Here is a 27,632-nt window from a genome sequence, read left to right as displayed (position 1 = left end):
ACGGGATCCCCAAGGAGGAACTGAGATTCAGCCAGGAACCAGCGTCTGGAGGCCGCGTTGATAGTAGCCCCAGCGAGGCTGTTGGCCAGCAGACCTGTAGGTCTGTTGAGAAACGCCAGTGTGTATGACTCCTGCCTGGGGAACAGTGTGGCCACAGCAAGCAGGTCACTTGGAGAGAGCTGCATGTCACCCCTGTGTGCTGAAAAGCAGGGTTGCTCCTGGGTTCCAAAACCCTGTGCAGAGTGGAGCTCATGCCTGCAGAATGTTCTGGTTCAACTCTGTCCTGGAGTGGCCTGTCTGTCCCTTTACCGCTTCAGACTGAAATGTTTGGGAGTAAAAGCTAAAACTTTGCAAGTTTTATCTACTTAGCATCGCCTGCACCTGAGGCTGCACGTTGACCTGCTGATGGAGGACATGTGCAGTCATCTCTCTGGCCCTTATTCGTGCCTTCTCCCCTCAGCCTCACAAAGCCACAAGGGCAACTTCCCCAACTCCACAGGGTGACTGCACGCTCTGTACCTTGATTACAGAAAGCGTTCACTCACAGCAAATGGCTCACAGCTCTAACACTCTTGTCTTCCAGGTCTTCAGTGGAATCACACTTACTAAATTTGGAGGGATTGTGGTGTTGGCTTTTGCCAAATCTCAGATTTTCCAGATATTTTACTTCAGGATGTACTTGGCCATGGTCTTGCTGGGTGCCACACATGGGTTGATCTTCCTTCCGGTCTTGCTCAGTTACATAGGTGAGCATTCATAGCTTTAACGGGACACAAGCAGGTGTGTGTGTTACTAGGATAAAAGCCCTCGTGGAGCATCCTTCTGTAGCATGTGCACCTGCACTCACAGGGTCATCTGCTGAATGGTTTGGGATGAAAATTTTCAGGAGAAAAACAGTTTGGGGGCTTCATGACTGCCCCCAGCTACTGCATTAGTCAGCTGCTACTTTGTCTCCAGGGACCTGACCTGACTGCCCAAGAAAGGCCTGAAGTGACCCCTCTAGTGAGTCTGCATGTTGGCAGGCCTTGGGGCAGTCCCTGACCCATGGTGGGAAAGAAGACACCTGCTGCTGGGCCTGACCCCACCCCCGCCACAAGTTCTGCTCGGGTGTCACTGTGCCCCATGTCACTCACCTCCCTGAGACAGTCCCTTGTCCCCCGAGACTTCTGTGGTCACTTCCCCTCATGGTCCCCAGCTGACAGCCCAGGTCTAGGGCTTTGGGCCCAGGCTGACGCACTGAAGGATAAAAACCAGGACAATGTGGGGGGGCTCGTCATTCTTGGGGTGGAAGTGAGTTCCACTAGTCCTTCTCTAAAGGCAAACACAGACTAAGGCCCTGCCTCCTGCAGTAATGGAAGGTTATTCTTCTCCCACAGGACCCGCAACAAATAAAGCCAAAAGTTGTGCCACTCAAGAGCGATACAAAGGTACTGAGCGAGAGCGACTCCTAAATTTCTAGCTCCCTCCAGGGCTTGGTGACTTTGAACTGTGTCTAAGGGTCCGTCATTTACCAGGTGCCCCAGTGGACAGAGCTGCACTGCCAAGGCTAAGTTGAACGGTGGATGTTTGCCAACGTCAGGCTGTTGCATCGCAGCAGCTGAGGCTGTAGTGTTTTTAAACTCAGGACAGCGCGGCTGGCTGGTGAAGCAGTATTACACATCCTGAAGACGAGCACGGGACCTGACCGCCCCTCCTACTCTCCAGGAAGCAGAGGTGACACCGGGACGGCTCTGGGCATGACCTGCTCACTGACCTGTAAAAGGCCAATCAGGGCACTGGCTCCTGTTTTTAGGAGTAAGCCATCACACAAAGTTCTAGACCATATTTTTAGTAGCATTTGAAGATGTTGTAGATACACTTTATTGTAACACTTTGTAGTTTAAAGAGCTTTATTAATGCAATAAATTAACTTTGTACACAATTTTTTATATATATATATTTAAAAAAAAAAACCTAGCCAGTGCTTTCAGATGGTTGTGGGCCTCATTAGAGCTTGTTCTCCAAACACCTGCTTGAAAAAAGCAACATGTTCTTCACAGTGTTCTCCTACAGAGAAGACCAGAATCCACAGTTAGATGTGACACAAAGCGAAACAGCCCAGTAGGTGTGTATGCCAGGTCTTAACTTATTTTTTAATAAAATACTTTGTTTTCCTAAGCTTGGGTTGCCCTCTCTATTACAAAACGACTAGCAAGTTGCCCCCTTGCTTGAGATATGAGTGGAAAAACCGAATGGAAGAGACTGAGCACAGCTTGCCAGTGGGACCGCCAGGGTGAGCCAGCTCTCCCTAGCTAAGGGTCCAACCCAGGAATGTGACGGGGGGGGGGGGCATTCCTACAGCAAGGGCTTTCCAGCCTACAACCAGGACACTATTAGAATGGGCCGCAGGCCATGTAACTCCTTAGGCACCATCTGCTGCTGTCTAGTTCCTGACCCTTTAGTAGCCATGTTCCAGGCTGGAGCCGCCAGAGTCCATCTCTACCCCACACCGCTGCCGGTATGAGTTCCATCACTATGCTGCCTTAGAGCATGTTGCTGCAAGTCGTCCTTCCTGGGGGGCTTCCTGTGCCCAGCTGTGCTCTTACCCCCCGAGTCTGGTCACCCAGGTCTTGCCAGGACCACAGTATTCCCACCTGGAGTGAAGCTGGGGTTCCCTCGCAGGCGCTGGTTTCGCTGTTCAAAAAACCGGAATATGGTATAGAAAAGCATGTTGTCCTCTGTCTGCTTCGCAGCGTCTAAAAACTTCCGTGCAGAAATGTTGTCATGGCCACCGATGCCCCGGATAAACCTCAAGGCCGCTAACACTTGGTGTTTGGAGAGAAGCACTTCCACTATCTCATCGTTGGCTGTGGAGAGTCGCTGGGAGTGAGGGGGAAGAAGAGTGCAGGTCAGTACCAGCACCAGGGCGGGTGTCAAGCGAATGAGACCATGCTGGCCAGTTACCTTCAGCATGTCCAGTGAGAGCTGGTGCGCAGGTGGATAGAAGCTTTCTAGGGACAAGAGCAGACAAGCCTGTAACAAGACAAAGGGGCAGGCTAGTGTGGCCTGCAATGTGGTGCTCACGAAACAATGCCCAGATGAAACCCCAATCAATGCCTGCAAGGTGAGGTTTAGCCATTGAACCACTGCACTGGGTGTCAACACAGGCCAAGCCCTATGCCACCTACCAGGGGCTTAGAGTCGCTGAGCACGTGGTACTGCAGGAACTGGTGCAGCATGTAGAAGAGGTTGTGCTGGACCAGCGTCTTGATGACCAGCTCGTGCAAGTAGTGCTGTGGACAAAGCGTGAGTTAAACACAGGCCTGTGTGGCTCTGCCACAGCACGTGAGCGGCTGGCTGGGTGAAGACCGCAGCTACTCCAGGCCACATGTGGGAAGGTTAGGAGCGTCTGGGAATTTCAAGTCAGAGAGGTAGATCCTGGGAGCAAGTGAAAGGGGTAGGGCCTAGGTTAAGACACCTACGGGAAGGTACCTGCACTGGTATCTGAAACTGGTTCAGGGAGCGGATATACTCCATCAGCACGGCGATCACAAACTTGTGTGGCATCTCCTGGAGGGGGGACGGGGTGTCTGTGAGAGCTCCATGGTAACACCTCCCTGTCCAGCACCCCAGCCTGGCCCATGCCCAATCCCACAGAACGACCCCATGCAGGATGGTGGCTCCAGCCTATCAGAGGCTAGTCTACATAGGTGGGCCTTGAGGTGCAGCTTGTAAAGCTGCTGCCTTGACCTGGGCATCCTGGGTCCCAGATGCTGTGCTCACAGTCCAGCTCCCTGTCAGTGCACCTGGGAAGGCAGCAGAAGATGGCCTGAACACTTGGGCCCCACCACTCATATGGGGCACCCAGATGGGAGTTTCTGGCTATTAACTCGGCCTCAGCCATTGCAGGCATTTGAGGAGTGAACCAGTAGAATAAATCTTTAAAAGGAAAAAAAAGTCCGAACTACCAATGCTAGGTCCCCACATAAGACAACTGTAGTTCTTGCACTCGTGTCCCGAGTTCTAATGGGCCCCAGCTCCCTACTCAGAACTGCCCATCTAGAAGCACCTGGGGAACCGCTGCCCACCTTGTTTTCGGTGAACGGTGACAGCACATGAGTGTACACGTCCGACTGGTCCACCACGGCCTGAGTCTGCACGGACCTCTTGAAAAGTGGGTTGCGACTCTGCCCTGCTTCCACAGCCTGCAACAGCAAATCACATGCTGGGGTCGTGATCAAGAGATGGCGCCACTCACAGAGCATCCCAAGAGACTGCACTCCAGCAGGTACATCATGGCAGGAAGAGAAAACACTGCACTACTAAGAATGCTTTGCTGTACCACAGGGAATAGCCAGGAAGTCCCCCTTGGGCCTCCTGAGAACACACCAGGGTTCAAGGATGAACTAGACCAGCAGAAGTCAGTTTTCTTTCTTAGCCTTGCATTTTTCAGCTCCCAGGCTACACTGGCGTGTTGACCGTGTTTTAGGGAGCCCTGAGCACATAACGTGAGCGTACCTCACATATGCCTCAGTCTGGGCCCCAAAATGGTAAAGATGTGAAGCTGTGCGACAAGACGTCGACTCTTACCCATCAATGCCAAGCCCTTTGTGTCAGGGGGACTCAACAGTTGTGGTGGGGTGCAGCCTGGAAACCCTAATCCCTAAGCGGCCCTGGTCACTGCACCCATGTGCTCTGGGCATTGAGGGCTTACAAAGTCCAATGGCCAGCAAAGGTGGTGCAGGAAGAGCCCACATCAGGAGCAGGAACTAGTGAGCTTAGCTGTTCCTCGAGGCTGGCAGCCTGATAGCCCTAAGCAAATCAAGGGACTGGTTTTGACTTTGCTTGCTTAAAGCCATTTCCGTTTTTAGCCTTTAGGACTAAATTAGAACTTGAAGTGAAAGAATTCCACTTGCACTAATCTTTTCTGTCTTCAGAAGATAATGGGTTAAAAATAGCCCATCGTGAGCAGGGTGAGAGGATGCACGCATTCTCTCCAGCCCTGGTGCCCACTCCCTGGAGTCCAGTGCCTACACTTGACCATCCAACCAAAGCTGCCTTGCCGAGACACCAACTGCTGGCTAGGCCGAGTCTCATCTTCCTAGCACCCCCACAAAGGAGAGGAAGAAGGTATGGTGGTCCAAAGTTAGATTTCTCATTCACTAATCCAGGCTAGCTTGACCAACACTGGTTTTCTTATCTATAGGACAGAGGCAGACCAAGGATTTATGTGTAAGATCAGATCAAAAACAGTGAAGGTGCCTGGTGAGCTGGCATCTAGGCCAGTGGGTTGTGAGGCCTCTGCTCGTCTTGCCCCACCTGGCCCTACGGAGAGGCGGCAGATGGCACCAAGCCCATCCATCCATTGATCCAGCACTGTCACTACTTACCATCGTGTGACACTGCTCAGTATCCAGGTACTTCTTGTACTCGTGGTTGAGTTTATCGAAGACAGTGGCTATCACGGGCAGCGAGGCTCTGTCTGACTGGCCCAGCACTGCGGGGGGCAAGGTGGACAGCGGATTAGACTTGTGGGTAGCGCAGCCCCGGAACTCCAGTGTGTGGCCCAGGATCACCCTCCTCTGGGCAGGCACATTTACAGGACAGCCACAGCTGTTCCTGTCCCCTGTCGGTTACTAGACAGACGAATGCAGTCACAGTCACCGTAAGTAACTTGGATGCCCAAAGATGGCTGCTGTGCAGCCCGTGTGCGTGCCCGTGCCCTCGTGTGCCCTACTTGGGTCAGCTGTGTCCTGATCTGTCCTATGAGAGGGCTGTGTGTGGCAGCCATTCCCAGAGGTCATACACATTCTGTAACTGGGTTGTAGATAAGGCACAACGTCAACAAGGCCGTGCAGATAAGGAGGCTGGCTTGGGGACTCACTCTGCGAGCAGACGGACAGGATGACAGCCTTGCACTCCTTCCTCTGCAGCAGGAAGTCCATGAGCCTTCCCTTGTCTGGCAGCAGGTTCACGATGGGCTGCAGCTTCACCTGGAGGTTCCACAGGTAGCCTGGGGTTTGAGGGGCAGCACAGTGAACGTTGCGGCGCCGTCCAGAGCAGCAGCTCAGTTCCCCTACCCGGGACAAGTGGACCCTTGCACGGTGAATGGCCTTCTTTTAGCCAAAGCTGAGCCAGCAGTGTGTGACAGCAGGATGTCAAGGGCATGGCTCCCTAAACAGGGCAGGGAGTCCTTGATTCCACACAATCCTGGCCCCACACCCAGACCCCCTCTTACTGCCTCAAGTAGACATGCCGACATGTGGCACCAACTTCAGCCCTGGTCTCCTGCTCTAGCTCTGCAGTCCAGTGCAGGAACCCTACAGGACTTCCTCACTCATCCCTGCACAGTCCCGAGTGATCACACAGGTGGCTGTGCAGGCAGCCTGGCTGGGTCCTTGCACTAGGCTTGCCCAAGAGGAGGACATGTGCACACAGGGTCGCCTGAGTGCTGTCAGCTGCCCCGAGGGTCAGCAGCACTGCCCATGCCCAGGGCAAAAGATACGCACTGCAGCCAGAGGATGGCTCTGGCCTGAGGAGCCGGGGGGTGCAGGGAGGGGGAGAGAAGCCGGGAAAATGCACAGGTAACTGAAGAACAGCACAAGAAGTTCTGTGACCAAGAAAGACACAGGCGATACCCAGGAAGAGATTCCTGTGGGCCAAGGCTGCCAAGGGCACAGGTGCACCCCCGGGGATGGGCAGGGGCCACATTCCGACCCCAAGGCTTGGAGTCAGGCTTTTAAGATGGGCTTAGAGGAGGGCATGGCTGTCCCTCAGCTGTTTTAGGAGGTCACGCCCATCCTCCCATGAGGCCCTCCACCCCTCCACCCACCTTGGCTTGCGCTAATGATGATGTCGGGCTGGAAGACAATCCAGGAGGAAGAATCTGCAGGTTATAGGAAACCTTAAACCAGGTTGCAACACTTGTGCCTGCTGTGACCCACCCCCACAAACTTGCCAGCAGTGGGGGTGGGGAGAGGTTTAGGGAGCGCACGCGGGTACCCGCAGAGCGCAGGATACGGATACCTCCCACACTCTTCAAAGGATACAAAGTTTACAGGGAACCGGAGACTGGCTGGTCATGGCAGCAGGACCTGCAAATAAGAAAGGCAGCTGACGGCCCCAGTGCCCGCTGGCGCTGCCCAGCAGCCCAGGGCTGAGCCAGGACGAAGGCTCTCTGATAACAGGTGGTGGGCAGGGAGCCTGGAATGGTCCCTGAGAAGGTCCCCGAGGAGGGGGAACACTGGCCTTCAAGAGCCGAAGCTGCTAGAGTTCACTGACACACACATGGACAGCAGCAACCTGAGCAACTACTCCAGCTTCCAAGGCCCAGACGAGAGGTGAGTCAAAGGGCCCGCAGTGTACTTGTCTTAACAGAGAGATCCCTGGGGAGGGAGCAGCACTGCCCTTGCACCCCTGATCCCCGGCTGGACTCGAGTAGAGCCAGTGCTCTGATTCAGGACACTGATGTCTCAGGTGGTAGCTTAACCCACTGCACCACAGTAGCATTTGTTTTCTTCTAATGGCCAGCTGGAACCCAAATGCCTCTAAGCAGGCTTTACCACTGCCAACAGACCTAAAAGTCCTGAGCAAGGAGAGGCTAACAGGCTAACACGTGGCGGAGGTGGGGAGAGGCCACGAACACTGTCAACCGTGAGAACCCACTCCTTCCTCCAAGCCATTAGCTTGTGGCAAGACCTGCAAAGGGGCGGGGGAGGACAGAGGTGGTGCTCCCGCTGCACTCCCACCTCAGTCCGCTCACCCCGGCCCCAGCCCAAGTACAGACCACAAAGGAGGGACCGACCCCCAGGGACCAGCTGGCTGGCCTGCCCTCCGAGAACAAAACACTGCCCCTGGAGTCTCGGTCACACACGGCGACTTCAGCTGGGCACCCACCGCCCTCAGACCTCCTGATCCAGACGGCAAGATCAGGAAATCAGTCATGCTGGTACCAGGCCAAAGGCACCAGAGGTCTCTTGCCGCTTCCCTGCCAGCCTGCCCTGCAGGCTGCTGCCCTCCCACCTCCAGCGCTGCGGGCAAGGTGAGGACTAATCCGTGGGCACATCATCAGAATGCTGACTGCAAAGAAGGGAGAGGCAGAGGGAGGCCGTGAAGGGGGAGAGGCAGAGGGAGGCCGTGAAGGGGGGAGAGGCAGAGGGAGGCCGTGAAGGGGGGAGAGGCAGGGGCGAGGAGAGCATGGGTAAAGGCAACCACCACAGCCAGCCAAGCTGAGCTGCGGGGCTGCAGGGTGCAGGTGAGCAGGACATATGAAGGGGTTATCAGCATCACACACTCAAGCTGAATGGGTCAGAATCTCTGTGCAGCTCAGGCAAGAGAACGAGTCCTTTGCGTTATTGAATGCTTCCCGCATTGCAATGCAGCTTTAGAAAAGTAGCAGCTGCATTTTTAGAAAAACAAAGATTGGGCAGCCCTGGTTCTTCCTCCCAAAGAGGGGAGGGGAGCCAGCCACGCAGGGCACCTGTCTTACCTGGCAGGGGGATCTGGTAGGGCTGGATCGACCGCGCAGGCAGCACTGGGTGGTGGAAGGTCACCGAGCCGTCAAACTCCCCCCGCAGCTTGATGTCAAATATTACCGACGTCTGTGGCAGACAGAAAGCAGACCATGAGGCTGCAGCACACCATGCCCACCTGATCAGGCCCTGTCACCCAGGCACACAGCGCAGCTGCGGGTCAGCCACCCCTCCTGGCAGACTTGCAGCTGGAGGAATGTGCCACCCGGTCATGCCCGCCTGCTGCCTACATGCGGGGTCTGGCTGCTCCCCTCAGCAGCTCAAGGCGATTCTCACATCTTCATCCTTCGCAGCACCTTCACTCCTCAAAGCCGTGCAGCCCCCTGCCCGTTTGGGAATGCCTGGGGGACGGGTCTGAATGCCTTGGGAGGCCCATCCAAAAGCCCACAAAAGGCAGGTGCCCCCTCAGTACCCTCGGGCCACACAGCCTCCAGCTACCCGTGAGCTCACTCTCCGAGGGCACAGGGTCACCAACTCCTGCGACACAGTGGACCACCAAGTGTTGCCAAGGTCAGACGACCCTGTGTGCTATTTTCTGAAGTGGCTTCTGATTAGCCCTATTCACGTACGGCCAGCCACTACTTCACTTACAGGACCAAACGGGTTTCCTTTGGAAAGACCCAAGGGTAGGGCATTGAGAATCTTTTCTAGGGAAGGGAGTGAGGGCAGATTTGTGTCCGACTCCACCTCAGCCCGACCCACCCCTCCCAGTGGCTCGTACCTCCGTGTCCTGATGATGAACGACCACCAAGTTGTCCACCACGTTCAGGGCAAACTTCCCCGTCCTGTTTAACTTTAAGATGTGCATCTTTTTACAGGATCCTTCTCTGTGGGACAACAGGAAGCCCAACAACAAATACATCAGCAGGCTTCAGTTCTCCTGTGAACAGTGGAGAGTGAGAAGGAGGCGGCAGGGCGGCCACCTTACCGCGGGAGGAGATACAGGACCACCTCGGCGCCTGCGCTGTTGCACGTTCGCGAATGATGCCTCAGGAACAGAATGTAGAGCTGGCCGTATCTGATCAGAGAACACACAGGCCAGTGTCCTCCCGGGCTGGCTACTCTCCACACCCCCTGCTCGGCTACAGGGCCAAGCATCCGCAGTCACCACACAGGCGGCCAGGAAGTGTGGTCTGCCACCCAGAGCCCGTGAGCCCCCAAGGGCAAGAATACAAAACTCCACCCAGCACCAGCACATGCTGAAGGCCGCAGCCCGGGGCCTGGGACGCCTGGCGCTTCATCTTCAAACCCGGGACCCACTGAAGAGCTCCCGAATACACACTGGAAAAGCCTCCAAGCCAGGGAGCCAGGCATTCAGAAGCAATTTGGAAGCAAAACTGTGATGACTGCTGAGTCAGGGATGTGGGTGTATGCGGAGTTGCCTGTGCTGGTTTATATTTCTGAGATTGAAATTTTGTTTAAAAATTAATTTCACATATCTACTTCCAATTGAAAACAGACAAGTAATCCAATTCTGCTTGTTAGATTAAAAAAAATTATTCTAGAACAATTATGTATTTTTAGCTTAAAAAAATCCTGGTAAGCTTCAGCTCACCAAAAGGAAAAAAAAAAAAACTCCAAAACTAAGATAAATAAGAAGTAAATTTGCACCATGTTCTCATTTTTATCACAATGTTCATATTTTATCACACAAGAAAAGTGAAAACCTTCCCTCTAGAGAAAGCCACCAAAAAAAAAAAAAAAAAAAAAGCCAGAAAGACCACAGTTTTGCATACTTGTAAAATCAGGGTAACATGCAGGAAATGGGGTGTCCTCCTAAGGTCCCTAAGTACATCACTCTCACTGTGACACACACATTCCATCAGGGCCATCCCAAGGGGGAGTTTCCCACCCCCCTCCAGCCCCAAACCTACATGGTGGCCATGGCGATGTCCCGCTCAGACAGGCTGACCTTGGTGGACTTTGGGGCGGCTGGTAACTCGATCTCAAACTTGGGCAGCTTCGACATGGTGCCAGCCTGTGTAGAGGGGAGAAGTAGGAACAGTTTACAAAGCCCCTTCGAGGTGTCCCAATCCCCACACACGGCGTCTGGGGGCCACTTCACTCCCCACGCTTGGGTCTGCGTAGAACCAGCCAGCCCTGGGCCTGCACCGTGCCACGGTGTGGGGCGCCCTCTTCTGGCCGCAGGCCCAGGAGGGGAGACTCACCCTGAAATGGAAAGGCTGCAGGACGTTGCCCAGCACGGTGGTAGAGAGCAAGATCACGGCGCTCTCGGGACAGTACAGGTACCAGTTCACGTTGATGTTGTGACTCTTCAACATCTTCAGGCTGCGCTTCTCCGGGAGCACCTGCCGCCGCAGACAACAGGAAAGAACAGCAGACAAGTTGCCACGGTCCAGCCAGGGAAGGGATGCCGAGTGGACTAGAGTATGACTTATGTTCAGGACGTTTGCGGGCGGCCAGCCCTGCCATCAGGGACCCTGTGGCTCAGCCCTACCGGCCCTGGAAGCCAGGCAGCCCTCATGGCAGTCATGTTGCCCCTGTGCCTGCTCAGCCCAGTGCACCAGGAGCAAGGAGCAGCTGTGTTCTCACACACCGCAGAAATGGAGAGATCCAGGTTCCAAGTCGGCCTCCTGCCCAGTCCCCAGGCCAGCCTTGGAGGGGTTCCCAGCTTCACACCAATATGCTGGTGACGCTCGGCACCAGCACGCTTTCTCATCAGGGCTCTTTCCACGGGCTCTGACATGCTAAGGGACACACTGACGCCCACAGATGCTGCACCAAAGAACTGGCACGCAAGTCAGGCAGGGCTGCTGATTTCTTGCAGCCTTGAAGGCCAACAAGGTCACCTCCGTGTGCGCATTCCCACTACAGAAATCAAAGAGATGGTTTTTTTTTGTTTGCTTTTTTTTTACTGATAAGAACAGATACTATACCTGAGCTTAGCCAAAAGGCCAAGAAGCGAAATTTTTTAAAGATTTATTTTTTTTTTTATGAAAAGTCAGATATACAGAGAGGAGGAGAGACAGAGTGGAAGATCTTCCGTCCATTAATTCACTACCCAAGCAGCTGCAATGGCCGGAGCTGAGCCAATCCAAAGCCAGGAGCCCAAAGCCTCCTCCAGGTCTCCCATGTGGGTGCAAGGTCCCAAGGCTTTGGGTCGTCCTCAACCGCTTTCCCAGGCCACAAGCAGGGAACTGGAAGGAAAGCGTGGCAACTGGGATTAGAACCAGCACCCAGAGGGGATCCTAGAGCATGCAACGCAAGGATTTTAGGCTACCATGTCAATGCATATCCTGACTGTTCCACTTTCCTTCCAGCTTCCTGCTTGTGGCCTGGGAAAGCAGCAGAAGGGCTGGTGTTTAATAAGCAGTTTCCACTTGGCAACATAACACAGCCTGGAGCTGTTTCACAATCACATGAGTGAGCAAACTCAACGCCACTGAACCACCGATCTAAAGGGTAAGTTAAGATGGTAAATGTTGTGGTTCCTTAGCACAGCTATGTACGGGCAGTTCACAACAAAAGATAAATGGACGACAAAAAACAAATAAAAAAGATTGAGGCCAGTGTTGTGGCATGGTGGGAAATGCTGCCGCCTGTAATACGGGCATCCCACATAGGCACGCGTTCAAGTCTTGGTTACTCCACTTCTAGCCAACTTCCTGCTACTGTGCCTAGCAAAGTAGCAAAAGATGGTCCAAGTGCTTGAGACCAGGGGAAGCTCCTGGCTCTTGGCTTCAGCCTGACCCAAGCCTGGCCACCGCAGACATCTGGGGAGTGAACCATCACATGGAAGACCATCGCTCTCCACACGCTCCCCACTGCTGGCTTTCCTCTATCTCTTCTTTTCTAATTTTGCCTTTCAAATGAATGAAACAACTTTTAAAAAACTGAATCTTTCTAGGCTACCTTGCCTTGCATGCACTAGGATCCCACATGGGTGTCAATTCGTATCCCAACTGCTTGTGGCCTGGGAAAGCAGCAGCAGATGGCCCAAGGCTTTGGGACCCTGCACGCATGTGGGAGACCCAGCAGAAGCTCCTGGCTCCTGGTTTCAGATAAGGTCAGCTCCACTCGTTGTGGCCACTTGGGGAGTGAAGCAGCAGACAGATCTTTCTCTCTGTCTCTCCTCTCTGTAAGTTTGACTTTCCAATAAAAATAATACATAAATCTTTAAAAAACAAATTGCCTCCCCAGTAAGAACAACTGCAAATTAAAATGTGTTTCTAGCTCCCAAACAGGAAAATGCCTACAGCCACAGAACCTCCAGTGCTGACCAAGTGTGGAACATGGAGACTCCTACAGGGCTGGGCAAAGCATAAACTTCAGCAGGGAAGCCATCCCCATGCTCGGGTCTCCTCCAAGAACTGCCTCACCCAGAGCACAACAGCCTGCCCTCCCAAGGACTGTCTACAGTCACAGAAATGGGAATACAAAGGTGCCAGCACATCAGCGCAGTCAACGGCGGTACCTCCACGGCCCACCACGGAAAGGCGGCCAAGGCACACTGCCGTGAGGGTCCAGTTAGCTGCAGGAGTCCGTGTGCAAGTTTCCTTCTAAAAGAAAGTGTGCATGTGTGCAGGGAAAAGTATCAGATGGTAATTTCCAGAGATCATGTGAACTTTCACTTTCCATGCATCTTGGAAAAAAGTGTACTTTGTTAAGTGCTGAATTTGAAAGGCTGCCCAAGCTGCCCTCAAGGGGCTGTCTGCAGCAAGCAGAGATAAGAAATCAAATACCTCTCAACCACACCCGTGAAGGCTTGACTGTTGAGCTGGGTAGATGAATCCAAGCTTCAATGCCATTTGCCATGTACGAGAACCAGGGGGGATGTGGGTCAGACTGGACTGGTCTGCTACACATACTGGCAAACCAGGGTATGGGGTTGGCCTGGTGGGGGTTATTGTGGGCCGCTCTCATCAGGATGCAGCTCCCACTGGTTTCGGTGAAGACCGAGTATGTGCTGTGCAGAACCAGGCTGGACTGCAACACCCATTGGTTCCAGTAGAAGGCGGGGCTGAAAACAGAACCAACCCAGCAATTGCAACTACCAGCTGACTGGGTGATGGACTGTGCTGGGCCCTGTGCTTGCTGGTGCATACGAGTATCTGGTCTGAGAACACCTCAGACGAAGTTTCTTTGGTGATCTCCCCAATTGAAGTGCTGGACTCAGAACCCTAACCATGAAGGGACAGAAGATGGAGCAGGTTAATCAACCACCTCAGCTATAGGTTGGCAACAAAATACCGGGAAAATAGAGACGCTATGATGGACACTGTCAATTAATGGATTTTTCAACAACCTCATCGTGTTTGGAGAGGCAAGATTGGCAGCAATTTCAAAACTGGTGACCTATTGAAACCACTTCAACGAGTCTCGGAGCATGCCCCACATGCAGGACTTGGGGTGGGTGGGAAACCGGGTGGAGCTTCTCCCTCAATATCCCCCTCTACCTCAGATATATGAAGGAAACAATATGGAAATAATGGTCTTACCCACCTTCCTGTAGCCCTTGACCCCTTGTGCACAAGTTAACCATGTAAAGATTGTTAAAATAAAAAAATAGTAAAAAAAAAATGTACAAAAAAAAAAAAAGAAAGAAATCAAATACCTGGTAGAATTCAATTCCCTGGTCTGTTATGAAGACAATTTCAGTGGAACTGGTCCAGCAAAACCCGAGGATATTAGCATTCTTGGTCTGAAAGGAATGACAGAGAATAAGGTGTCACTTTCTTCGTAAATTTAAAATGTGCCACTGTTCTTCCATGCCCTCTTGGAGAAAGTACCAAAGGATTATTTGGTAACAAATCAAATTTTCTTCAAAACAACCTTCCCTGACTTTTACTCCAACATCTCATTCAAGACCCTGAATTGTCACTCCTTCTTGTTACTGGATCAGGAGACACCCTAGGTTTTGTATAAGATGGCTGAGCATGGCTGCTGCCTCCAGGAAGTCGGCCTGACAGCCTCATCGTCAGCCCGACAGCCTCATCGTCAGCCCGACAGCCTCATCGTCAGCCCGACAGCCTCATCGTCAGCCCCACCATGAGAACCAGCACAGTGGGGCGGGCTATGGGTGTGAGCACCAAGACTCCTTTTCAGACACCCGTGTCCCGCAGCAGGTGCCTGGGTCCCGGTCCACCCCTAATGTTAGCTCCCTGCTGATGTGCACCCAGGGAGGCAGCAGGGGTGGCTCAACCACCCGGCTCCCTGATGCCCATGTGGGACACCTGGACTGAGTTCTGGACTCCCGGGCTCCGGCCGTGCTGCCGGCAGACATCGCTGGGAAGTGAAGCAGTGCATACCAGATCTCATTCTCTCTCTCTGCTCTCTTCTTCCCTCCCTCCTCTTTTCTTCTTCTTTTTTAAAGATTTATTTTCATTTGGAAGACAGAAGAGTTAGAGAGAGAGAAGGGGAGACAAAGAGAGATCGTCCACCCACTGGCTCACTCCCTAAATGGCCACAACACCGAAAGCTGAGCCAATCTGAAGCCAGGAGCCAGAGGCTTCCTCTGGATCTCCCACCTGGGTATAAGGACCCAAGGTCCTGGACTATCCTCCACTTCTTTCCAGGCTACAAGCAGGGAGCTGGATGGGAAGTGGAGCAGCTGGGACTTGAACCACTGCCCACGTGAGATGTCTGTACTGCAAGAGGAGGATTAGCCTACTATGCTATGGCCCATGTCTCTTTCAAACAGACTTGAGAACCTACTGCACTATAAAAGCACAAAGACCTGAAGTTAATTCATTGAGTGAGGACCACAACGGGTGTGTGGATCCTGAGGCCAAGAGGGACTGGGCCCAACAGGGCTACGGTGGTGCCACTCATGGAGCAGCCAAGCTGGGAAAGGCTCGGTTTCTGAGCAGCCGCACCGTGCCTTGCTGAGGGGCAAAGCCTTCCCCTGACCTTCACTGAGCACAGCAGGCCTGAGAGCCCGGGAGCCCTTCCCCAGGGCTTAACACATGCACTGAGCGGCTTCTGTTGAGCTGGGATGATGAAAGGTGCCCAGGGAACTTCAGGCGAGCCCCCTCTAGCCTACTCTGTCGTGCCCAGCAAAGCTCATTCATGTGGATCTAATCTGCATCTGAGTGCAGCAGGAATGCCCAGGACTCTCCTAGGACAAGAAATCAAGGAAGAAAGACGCCATAACTGTGGCTCAACAGGCTAACCCCCGGCCTGTACATCGGTATCCAATGTGGATACATGGCTCCTCCACTTTCAATCCAACTCCCTGCCAGTGGCCTGACAAAGCATCAAAGAAATGGGTCAAGTACTTAGGCCCTTGCACCTGCCTGGGACACCTGGAACAAACTCCTGGCTCCTGGCTTCAGATCAGCACAGCCCTGGTCACTTTAGGCATTTGGGGAGTAAACCAACATATAGAAGATTCTCTCTAACTCTTTTTCTCTCTATCTCTCCTTGTCTCTTTAAAATCTGCTTCTTAAGTAAAAAATTTAAAATAAATCTATATATATCAAGAAAGAAACCATCATCAAAGAAAGTGAAAGAGAAAAAAGTACCCCACCCACAACCTCCCAGGCAGCCAGCAGTGAGGGGACCAAGGCTGACAACACGTGGGACAGAAGCAGCAGGTGGCGGAGCTGACTCAGCTGGAGGTGAACAGCCACCACCCCTTCAGCCCTCCAAATGCATCTGCCAGCTACAGAGACAGGCCTTCCCATCCAAGGATCCCAGCACGGCGAGGCCTGCCCCTGCTCCCCACACACAGCCCACACAGCCCCTGTCGCTGGCAGAGAGGATTTCAGCCCCTACCTTGCACTCCTGTGTGTATTCCAGCTGAGAATTATCTGGGATGAAATTACAGAAATCCTGCACAGTGAAGGCAAGAACACGTTGGAGAATGTGGATCAGCCAACATTCTACATGCTCCCCACCCCGACCCACCCCCAGCACACGTGGCATGCTCCCAGACCCAGCAGAAACAAGGCTGGTTCCAAAAGCCATCAGAAAATAACAGACAGGGCCCCATGGAGGACACAGAGTGGCCCCTTCCCAGCAGCAGGCTTCCAGCTCGGCTACCAGGAACAGATACAAACCCAAGGCCAGTTTGGAAATCCCTTCCTCGGCTAGCTGATGTCTGCTGCTGCATTTTCCGGGAAGCTTCCCTTCAGGGTTAACAATGAATACTGAGCACAAAGGAGCAAATGAGATGGCTTGCCTTCCCCTGCAGCTTCTGCTGCCCCTTTATAAAGGACCACAGTGAGCAATTCTAAGGGCTACAGGGCCAGAAAGCTTGTGGCAACCACGAGGGCTCCTGTGTGACCTGAGAGAAGTCACACACAGCTCCTTAGTAAGGTGAATCCATAAAGCTGCAAGAACATGCCTCACAGCATCAGCCTTGGCAGCCACCACACAATAAATATCTATGAAGTCCAGCATTTTTTAAAAAAAGAAATTAAAAACATCAAACTAGTTCAGATTTCATTTTCAAACAAGCTCAGATTTAATTTTCCATTCATGTCTTTCCCATCATTGAAAGCTCAAATGAGACAGGACACAATTCCATCTTCCAAGACAGCCAAAGAACCAATAACACACGTGCTTCCCCGGACACTGCGCTCCTGGCCACTCGCTCCCTTGCAGGTGCATGCCATGGCCCTTCTGCAATGCCGTACTCACCACAGTCTTTGAGGTCCTCTGCACAGCCAGTATCTTATTTTCCAAAGAGAACTTAATGCATTTCACTTCTCCTTTGTCATCCATTCTTTAACAAGGAAAAAAAAAAAGAGCATTTAAACAAAACAAGAGCCTCTAGCAACTCTCATGGAGACAAAAGGTGTTTGTAAAGAACAGAGAGCAAGCTCCCATCAACTGGTCTGCTCCCCAAATGCTGGGGCCCGAGCCAGGAACTCAGCCCAGCTCTCCCAGGCATGGGAACCATCCCACAACTTCTGGAGCCATCTCAGTGGCCTCCCAGGATCTGCACTGGCAGGAAGCTGGAGTCAGGAGATGGAAGCAAGCATGGAACCTAGATACGCCGACACACACACCGGCATCTCGCCCACTAAGCTAAACACCCACCTGTGTTTTCAAACAATAAAACCCAACAAGAAACAGCTTGCTGGAGATTTAGAGCTTTATGGGTAACAGGAGAGTGAAGACTTACAATCACATATACTTATCACCTGACAATTACCACAGGCTGAAACAAACGTGTTATCTGCACAGCCACACAGCACTTCACAAACGACAGTCCTTGTCCAACACTCTCAGCAAACCTGCTGTGCAAGGAGTCTACCCTGCGACTCGTGGCCCATTCTCCATGCAACCACTGCCATGTACTCTAAACGGGCGTTAAACAGTATGTCAGAGGGCACAGTCATGGCCTAGCAAATAAAACTGGCGCCTACGCTGTTAGCATCTACGTGGACATCGGCTCAAGTCCTGGCTGCTCCACTTCTAATCCAGCTCCCTGCTAATGCAAAGCAGCAGAGGACTGCCCATCTCTTCAGGCCTCTGCAGCCAGCTGGGAGCCCTGGAAGATGTTCCTGGCTCCCAGCCAGGAACCAACTATTGCAGCAATCTGGGCGGTGAACCAGTGCATGGAAGACCTATCGCTTCCTCTTTCTCTCTCTCTCTCCCCATCTCTCTGTAACTTGGCCTTTCAAATAAATAGTAAATCTTTAAAAAAAGAAATGTAGGGGCCCACATTGGAGCACTGAGGCTGATTCCAGCACCCTGCCGGTGCAGACATGGCAGGTTTAAGTAGCTGAGTCCCTGTGGCAAACACGGGTTTGAATTCCTGGCTTCCCAAAATGTGCCCTGCGAGCTGTGGGCATTTGGACAGTATCTCTTTCTTCTCTTTCTCTCACATTTTTTGCTAAGTACATCCAAGGGAGGAATTGCACGCAATGAAGAGATACTTGGGGGTATGGAAACTCAGACCCTTAACCGCGGTGAGTTTCACAGATGCACACGTGTGTCAAAATTCAACTTAGTGTAGACACTGAATGTGTGCAGCGACTTGTGCACCAATGACACTGCAACAAAGCTTTCTTTAAAATAAAAAAAAATTATCTCCCAAAATATCTTTGTTGTTGTGGTTTTCCATCAAGGAACTCCCCCTATTTCCCCAGCTACAAATCACCCCATGCATTATTTAGACCTGTGCTTTGGGCAGGCCTCTGATGGCACAGCCCATGTACTGATTGAAATGCCTGCATCCAAGCCCCTGCTCCACTCCCCATCGCAGTTTCACACGGATGCAGGCCTTGGGAGGCAGCAGGTGCTGGCCACAGTAGCACAGCCCCTCTCAGCCAGGCAGGAAAGCCAGCCTGAGTTCTGGGCCCTTCGCTTCAGCCAACGCAGCACTGGACTATTCGGGGCCTTTAGGGACTGAAGCATCAGATGGAAGACCCTTTCTGCCTTTCAAATAAATACAAATTTTATTTATTTATCTATCTATTTATTTATCTATTAATAATTTTTTTCTGGAAGGTTTGAGAGGCAGGAGATGGCACTGTGGCTCAACAGGCTAATCCTCTATTTGCAAGAGTACCAGTATCCCACATAGGTACTGATTCATGTCCCAGCTGCGTCCACTCCCCTTCCAGCTCTCTGCTTGTGGCCTGGAAAGCAGTGGAGGACGGCCCAAAGCCTTGGGACTCTGCACCAAGATAGGAGACCTGAGAGAAGCTCCTGGCTCCCAGCTTCAGATTGGCTCAGTGCTGGCCATTGCAGCCACTTGGGGAGTGAACCAGAGGATGGAAAATCATTCTCTCTCTCCTTCTCTCTGTAAAACATCTGTCTTTCCAATAGAAATCAATAAACCTTAAAAAAAAAAAAGATTTGAAAGGTAGAGGTAAAGAGAGGAAGCTTTCATTCACTGATTCACTCCACAAGATTGGCAGCCTGGCAGCCAGCTTTCTCCAGGCTGTCCACACGGGGGCATGGCCTACCTACTTGGGCCACCCTCTACTGCTTTCCCAGGTGCATTGGCAGGAAGCTGGATCAGAAGCAGAGCGAGCAGGACTCGAACCAGTGTCCATATGGAGATGCTGACCCCACAGGTGGTAGTTTAACTCCCTATGCCACAAAGCTGGCCTCAAACAAATAGTTAAAATTTAACACTTCGCTCAAAGCTTACCCCCTTGCACCGCCTGCTCCCAGCCCCAGGCCTCCTTGGCTGGTGGTCTTCCCTGACCCGGCCCAAGGGGAGTGTCATGACTCTGCAGTGTTTCACATTTGAAACAGAGCTTCATCACACCCGTGTCACGGTGGACAATGTGCTTCCTGCTCACTCGTCTCCCACGCTGCATTTATGGGTCCAAAAGTGGGGTGAAGAGTGGCTGAGGTCAAGGCCTTTACTTGCCGGGCCCCTAGTAAAGCCAGCGTGAGCAAAGGAAGAGAGGCCGAGCATTCTCCTTCAAAACTGGGTTCCCAAGACTGAAGGTCACCCTGAACTGTCTTCCTACACTTCTTCACCCACTGAAGGAGGGCCTCCACCTGCATGACAGTTCTCACCCACATGGAGTCACTCTGAGAGTCACAGAGCCCCCACCACACCCCGGGGTTGAGTACTTGTGCAAACTGGGCCATCTGGTCACCTTAGGGACTGTGGAAGCCCTCGGCTCCCTGCCTTAGGAAGGGGGGGGGGCACTGAAGTTGACACAGGAAGTCCACCGACAGGAAATGGGTGCATCCACGCCCTGAGTGGCTGATGCCAGGGACCAGGAAGCAGCTGCCCTTCGGCCCCAACCACCAGTGCCACACATTTCCCTGGCACAGGAGGGGTGAGACGCCTGTGTGCCCAGCAGGACTGCTGGCACCTGTACACACACACACCAGACCCCTTAGGGGAAACCAAGGGGTAAGATACAAAGCGGCAGTCACAACTGTCTCCAAGTTGGACATTACTGTGAGAAAGGATCTTACCTAAAGGAGATAGGGTTCCTATCATCCGGGCCTTTAACCACCACCCCGGTGGCACCACCAGATCGCACAGCAAACACCTGGAAGGAAAAAGCAGCCAGTCAAGGGCCTGGACGTGGAAAGAAATGTGTCCCCACACGCCCCCCTACAGGTGACTGTCTCTGCCACAGTGCTTCACCCTTGGCCCAGCTAAGCTCCCATGGCTGGCACCCATGCCCGGCTGTCCACGTGAGCCTTATCAAACCAGAGACCAAACCGGTGAAGACGGCCTGGGCACAGACCACCGTGCTTCGTGGCTCGGCTGGCCAGGCTCCTGCACTTCAGGGTGAAGTGTCTTTTCCTGGCTCCCCGCCCTCCCCGTCCTCTTACAAAATTCCAAGAAAAAATGGTCATGTCACTGCTCAAATCCTCCGCCCCAAGTGTATTTGATGACAATTGCAGACAACACAAGGCGCCTGGGAAGGACCAGCGCACTAGCCAGCTAGCCAGGCGCACAGGGCGCGCCGCCGGCTCGGGGTCCCCCACGCCGGGGTCTCCCACGCCGGGGTCCCCCATCAGGGAGGCTGGCTGGGAGCGCCGGGACCGAGCACAGGGCAGCGTGGGCGCAGCCCCGGAACCGGCCGCGCGCGGGGGCCAGGAGGGCGCGGGCTGGCGGACCTGCTTGTTGGCCTCATCGAAGAAGACGCAGTTGACGGGGTTGGCCTTCTCGAACTGCACCGGCCGCTCGCACAGCTCCAGGTAATAATCCTCCTCGCCCATGGCGGCGGCCGCGGCGGCGGGGGGCCCGGGGGCGGCCGCCAGTTTGGAGCCGGGCGCGGGACGCGCGGAGACGTGGGGCCGGGGGCGGCGAGCTCGGGCCCGGCACCCAGGCCGCTTCCTGGTGCCACGCCTCCGCCCCTCCCGCCACGTGACCTCGTGCCCTCGGCTCTTAAACGGGCCGTGGCGGGTGATGGGGCCCACCGACCGTCCCCGAGGCCCGCCCATCGCGGATGCTCCGCCTCGTCCCAGGGCGCCCGGAGACAGGCGTGGCGTCACCGCCAGCCTTCTCCAGTGTGTGTGTGTGTGTGTGTGTGTGTGTGTGTACGCATGCGATGAGCAGGGAGGCTAGCTGGTGTGCGTGTGTGTGTGTGTGCACGCATGTGATGAGCAGGGAGGTTAGCTGGGGTGTGTGTGTGTGTGTGTGTGCACGCATGTGATGAGCAGGGAGGCGAGCTGGTGTGTGTGTGTGTGTGTGTGTGTGCGCGCGCATGTATGTGGTGAACAGGGAGGCTAGCTGGGGTGTGTGTGTGTGTGTGCACGCATGTGATGAGCAGGGAGGCGAGCTGGTGTGTGTGTGTGTGTGTGTGCACGCATGCGGTGAACAAGGAGGCTAGCTGGGGTGTGTGTGTGTGTGTGTGTGTGTGTGTGCACGCATGTGATGAGCAGGGAGGCTAGCTGGGGTGTGTGTGTGTGCGTGCTCCCCAAACCCCAGTAATGCCGTGCCCCTGGTCAGCTTCGTAAGCCCCTGGAGCTCAGTAAGGGATATGAGCCTGCAACAAGCAAACACATTTAGATTGCCAGTCAGCTAGCTCCCCCTGGTTTTTCGTTTTGGTTTTTTAATTGCTGAAAAGCAAATAACCTAAAACTCAACCTTCTTAACCCTGTTCAAGTGCCCAGCTCTTGTGCGTGGAGCACATTTTACATCATGATTGTGAAATAGCTCTGGGACCTTAAAATATTTTTTTTTGTTGTTGTTTGAAAGGCACACACAGAGTCAAGAGAGCTTTCTCCGTTTTACTGGTTCACTCCCCACAGATGCCTACAGCAGTCGGGTCTGGGTTGGGCAGCGCCAGGAGCCAGGGCCCCTGTCCAAGCCTCCACCTGCTGCGACCTCGCCTGCTGCCTCCAAGGGCGAGCATCAGCCTGCAGCAGAGACGCTGTGGGAACCCAGGCCTTCTTGAGGAAAGCAAGCAGGCTTCTCAAGCCAGAAGATTTTTTTTTTTTTAAGATTTATTAATTTTCATTGGAAAGGCAGATAGATATACAGAGAAGAAGAGAGTGAAACAGCCTCCGTCCACTGGCTCACTGCCCAAGTGGCCACAATGGCCAGAGTTAAGCCAATCCGAAGTCAGGAACCAGGAGCTTCTTGCGGATCTCCAAGTGGGTGCAGAGTCCCAATAGGATTAGAACCGGCACCCACACGGGATCCCAGCACGTGCAAGGCAAACATTTTAGGCACTAGGCTACCATGCCAGACTCAAGCAAGAAGTTGTTTTTTTTTTTTAAAGATTTATTTTTTTTAAATTATTTTTTATTGGAAAGGCGGATATACAGAGAGCAGAGATAGAGAGGAAGATCTTCCCTCCGATGATTCACTCCCCAAGTGAGCGCAACAGCCGATGCTATGCCGATCTGAAGCCAGAAGGCTCTTCCGGGTCTCCCACTGCTTTCCCGGGCCACAGGCAGGGAGCTGGATGGGAAGCAGGGCTGCCGGGATTAGAACCGGCGTCCATATGGGATCCCGGGCGTGCAAGGCGAGGACCTTAACCACTTGCGCTGCCGCGCCGGGCCCTCAAGCAAGAACTTTTTAATCTCACCAACTGGACATTGCCCATGACACACCTCCCCTGCCTCCCCACTCCCAGCCCTGGAAACCCCCACGCTGCCTTCTGTCTCTGTGAGTCCCATTATTCTTGGTACCCCCTCCTATCAGTAAAAATTTGGAACAATTGCCCTTCCCTGTTCACCTTCTTCTAACGTTAACAGGGTATCCTGTAGGGCATCCATGCTGTGGCACTTGGAAGATATAATGGCGTTCCATTGTATTCATCTTCTTTGTCTTATTCATCCGCCTCCCGTGCTGGGTATTGGGGTTGCTCCCTCCTCAGTGCCATTCTGAATGTGGTGTGCAAATCTGACTCTGCTTCAGTTCTCTCGAATGGACTCACATACTCACAGTGGCATTGCTGGATCGTACGGCTGTTTAGTTCTCCAGCAGCACCGCTGTCGAGTGGCTTCTATATCTGAATAGTAGGAGCTGATGTCAGGTAAGAGAAAGGAAGGAGAGAGGGCCTCGTTCAAGGTCTAAGAGAGGAGACAGACCGGAGGGAGGAAGAGCAGGGTCACAGTTGATCTCCAAGCTTGCATTCCTCACAACTGGGGTCCCATTCTCTAGGACAGACACACCCGGGAAGGTTGGCAGGGAACTGGGAAGATGGAGAATTCCATATTAAACATTTTGTTACCGGCCAATGCCCTGAGCACCTCAGAAATTTTCATTGTGACTCAGGTTTCTATTTCAGGACTCTAAAAACACTTGATATTCTCCCAGATTGTCCTGCAAGTTGTCAGTCCTGTTCCTTGGATAGAGGCCACCATCGCCAGCCAGCCTGGACTGGACCAAGCCCCCCTGCACAGGTGACAGCGGAGGGTCAGAAAGTATCTGAAGGTCACTTTTCACTTCATCTTCACACCACCACTGCGCCCAGCAGGAGCTTCACCCGTACTACCACTAACACACAGCCAATGTTGAAGCATGGTTCTCAACTGCACTGTTACAGCACACTCCCAAAATGAGATAGAGGAATTGTTGCTGAACCCCTAAAACTAGTCATTCACTCAGCCGATGTGCAGCAAGTCAGTTACTGACACCTGGGTGCTGAAAGCAAGCAGCCATTTTATTACAAGGTGCAGAGCCAGGAGAGGGGCCATTGCCAGGCTCTGCAAGGGCTTATGGGCAAAGGACTCATGAAGTGAAGCTGGCATGAGCGGTGCATGTCCAGCTCATGTTCTCATGTCCCTGGCTGGCATCCCAGTCTCCTGGCCCTCCTGTGACAGGTCAGCACTATCATGGTCTTCAGGCAATGCTGATGCTGGCAGTGTGGCTCTGGGCAGTCAGATGATGGTCAGGTGACTCTTCCTTGTTTCTGCCGGTCTGGGATTCCTAGGAAGGAAACCCCTCAAGACAGAACATCAAGATGGCATCTCCAGGGCAAAGGAGCCCACGTGTTTTGTGACCAGGGACTCTTTAGTGCCAGCTGCACACTGCCTTGCCTCCATGAGTGGATTTTAGTAAAAGCAGGGCAATGAAACTTGAAGCGATAGCAGGCTGGGAGACTAGGGCCTGGTGCCGTTCAGTCTCCAAAGGCAAGGACTTCTGCAGGGGTTTGGCTCACACCTGCATGCACTGGTCCCCAGCCATACGCAGGATGACAAAAACTCTGTCACATTCATGTCCCTCTAAAAAGATACCTATTTCCCCCACTGCTATACAAAGTTACCATTCTGGAAGAGTCCGCATGATCTCCTCTCTGGCTGCCAACAGCGACTTTGTGTGACAGAGTTGGGCAGGTAACAGTGTGCATCCAGGAAGAAAAGGTATCTAGACAGTTGGTTATGCTGGTCAGAAACTGAGGTGGAAAATGGATCTCATGGCTGCAATAGCAAAATGATGGCCTTGTGACTGTTGTTGAAGGACTGCGCTATTATAACATAGGGGAAATCAGTTGGGGGGTCAGGGAGAGGGTTGAAGGGGAAGAACTGTATCATTAAAAATTAAGAGGGTCCGGCACAGTGGCCTAGCGGCTGAAGTCCTCACCTTACACGTACTGGGATCCCATATGGGCACTGGTTCTAAGCCCAGCAGCCCCGCTTCCCATCCTGCTCCCTGCTTGTGGCCTGGGAAAGCAGTCAAGGATGGCTCAAAGCCTTGGGACCCTGCACCCACGTGGAAGACCCGGAAGAGCTCCTGGCTCCTGATCGGCACAGCACTGACCGTTGCAGTCACTTGGGAAGTGAATCATCAGAAGGAAGATATTTGTCTCTCCTCCTTTGTCTCTATATATCTGACTTTGCAGTAAGAACAAATAAATCTTTCAAAAAATTAAAAAGAAAAAAAATGGGTATCATGAAAACTGCATGGATTTCAGACATTTTATACCAAGGGAGGCACATTTAATTCTATCAGTGGCTTGAAGCACCCACAATTGAGACTCCTCCCTTGCAAAGCACATCCTTGGCTCCAGGACCCTGCACTCCAGCTATCCCCGCCATCCCACCTGCAGGCTCAGCTGCTCCCAGGAAACCCCCAGCCCATGTTCCTGTCCCCTCTGCCACGGTGCCACCACCTTCTTCCCTCTCTCCCCTCTTCATCAGCTTCAGGCCCCTTTTGCAACATTGTCTTTTTAAAGATTTATTTATTTATTTATTATTGCAAAGTCAGATATACAGAGAGGAGGAGAGACAGAGACGAAGATCTGATTATTCACTCCCCAAGTGACTGCATCGGCCAGTGCTGTGCTGATCTGGAGCCAGGAGCCAGGAACTTCTTCCCGGGTCTCCTACTTGGGTGCAGGGTCCTAAGGCTTTGGGCCGTCCTCAACTGCTTTTCCAGGCCACAGGCAGGGAGCTGGATGGGAAGTGGGGCTGCTGGGCTTAGAACCAGTGCCCATATGGAATCCCAGCACATTCAAGGTAAGGACCTCAGCTGCTAGGCCATGCTGCCAGGCCCCTATATAATTATTTTTATTTTTGATGTTTTTTACATAGTTGATTAGGGTGCAAAGGGCCAAGGGCTACAGGAAGGTGGGTGAGACCATTATTTCTCACAGGAGTGAGCCATCTTGGAAGCGGATCCTCCAGTCCCAGCCAGGCCCTCAGAACGGGTATGGTCTCAGCTGCACCATTGTCAGAGTGCTTGAGCCCAAATCAGCACAAAGTCTCAGCTGGGCTCTTAATGCTCAGAAACGTTTGTTGTTCCACACCATGGCTCTCTGAAGTACTTGGCTGTATGGCAGATCCTGTTGTCACAAGACCTAGTGGGTGCAGGTGAGGGCATCCCTAGCAGAAAAGCACTATAGGAGGGATTAGGAAGAGCAAAGGGCCTGAGGCAGGTGTGGTTGAAGACTAAGCGAGTGTGACTAGAACAGTAAGTAAAGCCAGCACGAGAGGAGGGGCCTTGACCGTGGGCCAGACTGTAGCCTGTCTGCCAGCCCTTTGGATCTTACTCAGAGTGTGATGGCCAATCCACTGGAATATAGGGGTCTGGACAGGAAAGGCACCTGATTTAACTGCAGATTTTTTTTTTTTTGTTACACACTTATTTCCATTTTATTAAAATGCAGAATGACAGAAGTAAGGGAAATCCAAATGGAGCTGCAGGCTCCTGGCTTTGGCCTGGCCCAACCTGGCTGCTGCAGTTACTGGGGGAGTGGAGTACTGGATAGAAGACCTCTGTCAGTCCATCTTCAAAGACCTAAATATCATGGTTCCAAATTACAATCTGAGGGCCTGGCAAATGGCTAAATCCTCTCCTTCCAAGTGCCAGGATCCCTCGTGGGTGCCAGTTCATGTCCTGGCTGTTCCATTTCCCATCCAGCTCCCTGCTAACAGCCTGCAAAGGCAGTGGAGGATGGCCTAAGCACACTGCACCTGCTTGGGAAACCCGGAAGAAGCTCCTGGCTTTGGAACAGCCCAGACCTGGTGGTTGCAGCCATTTTCCCCACTGGTTGTACTGCTTCACCTTGCTCTTTGCTCAAAGATGTTTTCAGAAAGAGGAAACAACATACGCCAAGAGGGAGAAATGCACAGGGCTGCAGGCTGCACTCTAAACCAGGCTAGGGAACTTTACTCTGGCAAGGGCCGTCTTGCTACTTCTCCGACCATTCAACAAGTGCTTACACATTATTAGCCTGTTGCAGATTCATTCCATTTCGACCACTGCCAGAAATTGCTTGGAGGGCCCAGACCAAATGACACAATTTAGGAGCCAGCCATTCCCCACCCCTACTTGGAACTCAAGGGGATTTCAACATGTGTAAACTTCTGTAATATCTAAATTCAGATGAACTTGTTTTACTTTTGCAAGCAGAGGAAAAAAGTCTGATTTTCATTGTATACAAAGAGAGCTGACAATTTTGTTACTGAAAGTTTGTTCCAGCCATTCTTATTTTGATAAAATTTTTTAAAAGATTTATTTATTTTTATTGCAAAGTCAGATATTCAGAGAGGAGGACAGACAGGAAGATCTTTCCAGGTCTCCTACGTGAGTGTAGGGTCCCAAGGCTTTGAACTGTCCTTGACTGCTTTCCCAGGCCACAAGCAAGGAGCTGGATGGGAAGTGGGGCTGCCAGGATTAGAACTGGTGCCCATATGGGATCCTGATGTGTTCAAGGCAAGGACTTTAGCTGCTAGGCCACTGTGCCTGACCCGTTGATGACTTATTATTTTATAATTATTGTAGGCCACTTCCATTAAAGTGAGGTATAATATCCCTATATCCCTATTTCC

General features: G+C 52.7%; 2 protein-coding genes, 1 long non-coding RNA gene and 1 other non-coding gene across 7 annotated transcripts in view; 1 reads left to right on the top strand and 3 right to left on the bottom strand.

Moving 5' to 3' along the window:
• Window positions 1–1,921, top strand: part of NPC1 (NPC intracellular cholesterol transporter 1) — a 45,007-nt gene extending 43,086 nt beyond the window's left edge. The window contains exons 24-25 of the mRNA XM_040984800.1: window positions 584–746; window positions 1,377–1,921. Of these exons, the coding sequence (XP_040840734.1) occupies window positions 584–746; window positions 1,377–1,459 (246 nt within the window). The 3' untranslated portion in view covers window positions 1,460–1,921. The remainder of the gene's footprint in view (window positions 1–583; window positions 747–1,376) is intronic.
• Window positions 64–1,490, bottom strand: LOC121159618. Its single transcript, XR_005884401.1, has 2 exons — window positions 1,134–1,490; window positions 64–760 (listed from the first exon to the last, which is right to left on the bottom strand). It is a non-coding gene; the product is annotated as an uncharacterized LOC121159618 (long non-coding RNA).
• Window positions 1,876–21,194, bottom strand: RMC1 (regulator of MON1-CCZ1). 4 transcript variants are annotated; one of them, XM_040984801.1, is made up of 20 exons: window positions 21,024–21,194; window positions 20,370–20,446; window positions 17,115–17,199; window positions 16,248–16,304; window positions 14,086–14,172; window positions 10,679–10,819; window positions 10,385–10,488; window positions 9,439–9,528; window positions 9,232–9,337; window positions 8,468–8,579; window positions 7,029–7,073; window positions 6,812–6,865; window positions 5,864–5,992; window positions 5,370–5,476; window positions 4,068–4,184; window positions 3,472–3,549; window positions 3,168–3,272; window positions 2,944–3,012; window positions 2,634–2,859; window positions 1,876–2,046 (listed from the first exon to the last, which is right to left on the bottom strand). In XM_040984801.1, the coding sequence occupies exons 1-20, from the start codon at window positions 21,123–21,125 to the stop codon at window positions 1,967–1,969; spliced, it is 1,971 nt and encodes a 656-aa protein (XP_040840735.1). In that variant the 5' UTR covers window positions 21,126–21,194; the 3' UTR covers window positions 1,876–1,966. The 4 variants fall into 4 exon arrangements, 3 of the variants coding, with proteins under 3 accessions (XP_040840735.1, XP_040840736.1, XP_040840737.1); XR_005884400.1 differs by lacking the exon at window positions 1,876–2,046 and having other exon boundaries at window positions 2,836–2,859; window positions 3,462–3,549; XM_040984802.1 differs by lacking the exons at window positions 14,086–14,172; window positions 16,248–16,304.
• On the bottom strand, window positions 11,255–11,437 carry LOC121159770. Its single transcript, XR_005884426.1, has one exon. It is a non-coding gene; the product is annotated as a U2 spliceosomal RNA (small nuclear RNA).
• Window positions 21,195–27,632: the final 6,438 nt, after the last annotated feature.

The sequence above is a fragment of the Ochotona curzoniae genome, unplaced genomic scaffold, assembly GCF_017591425.1.
Source record: "Ochotona curzoniae isolate NIBS_2020 unplaced genomic scaffold, NIBS_Ocur_1.0 contig_43, whole genome shotgun sequence".
NCBI lineage: Eukaryota > Metazoa > Chordata > Mammalia > Lagomorpha > Ochotonidae > Ochotona > Ochotona curzoniae.
The sequence above is the reverse complement of the archived record's forward strand: the minus strand, read 5'-3'. Positions and strand labels throughout refer to the sequence as shown.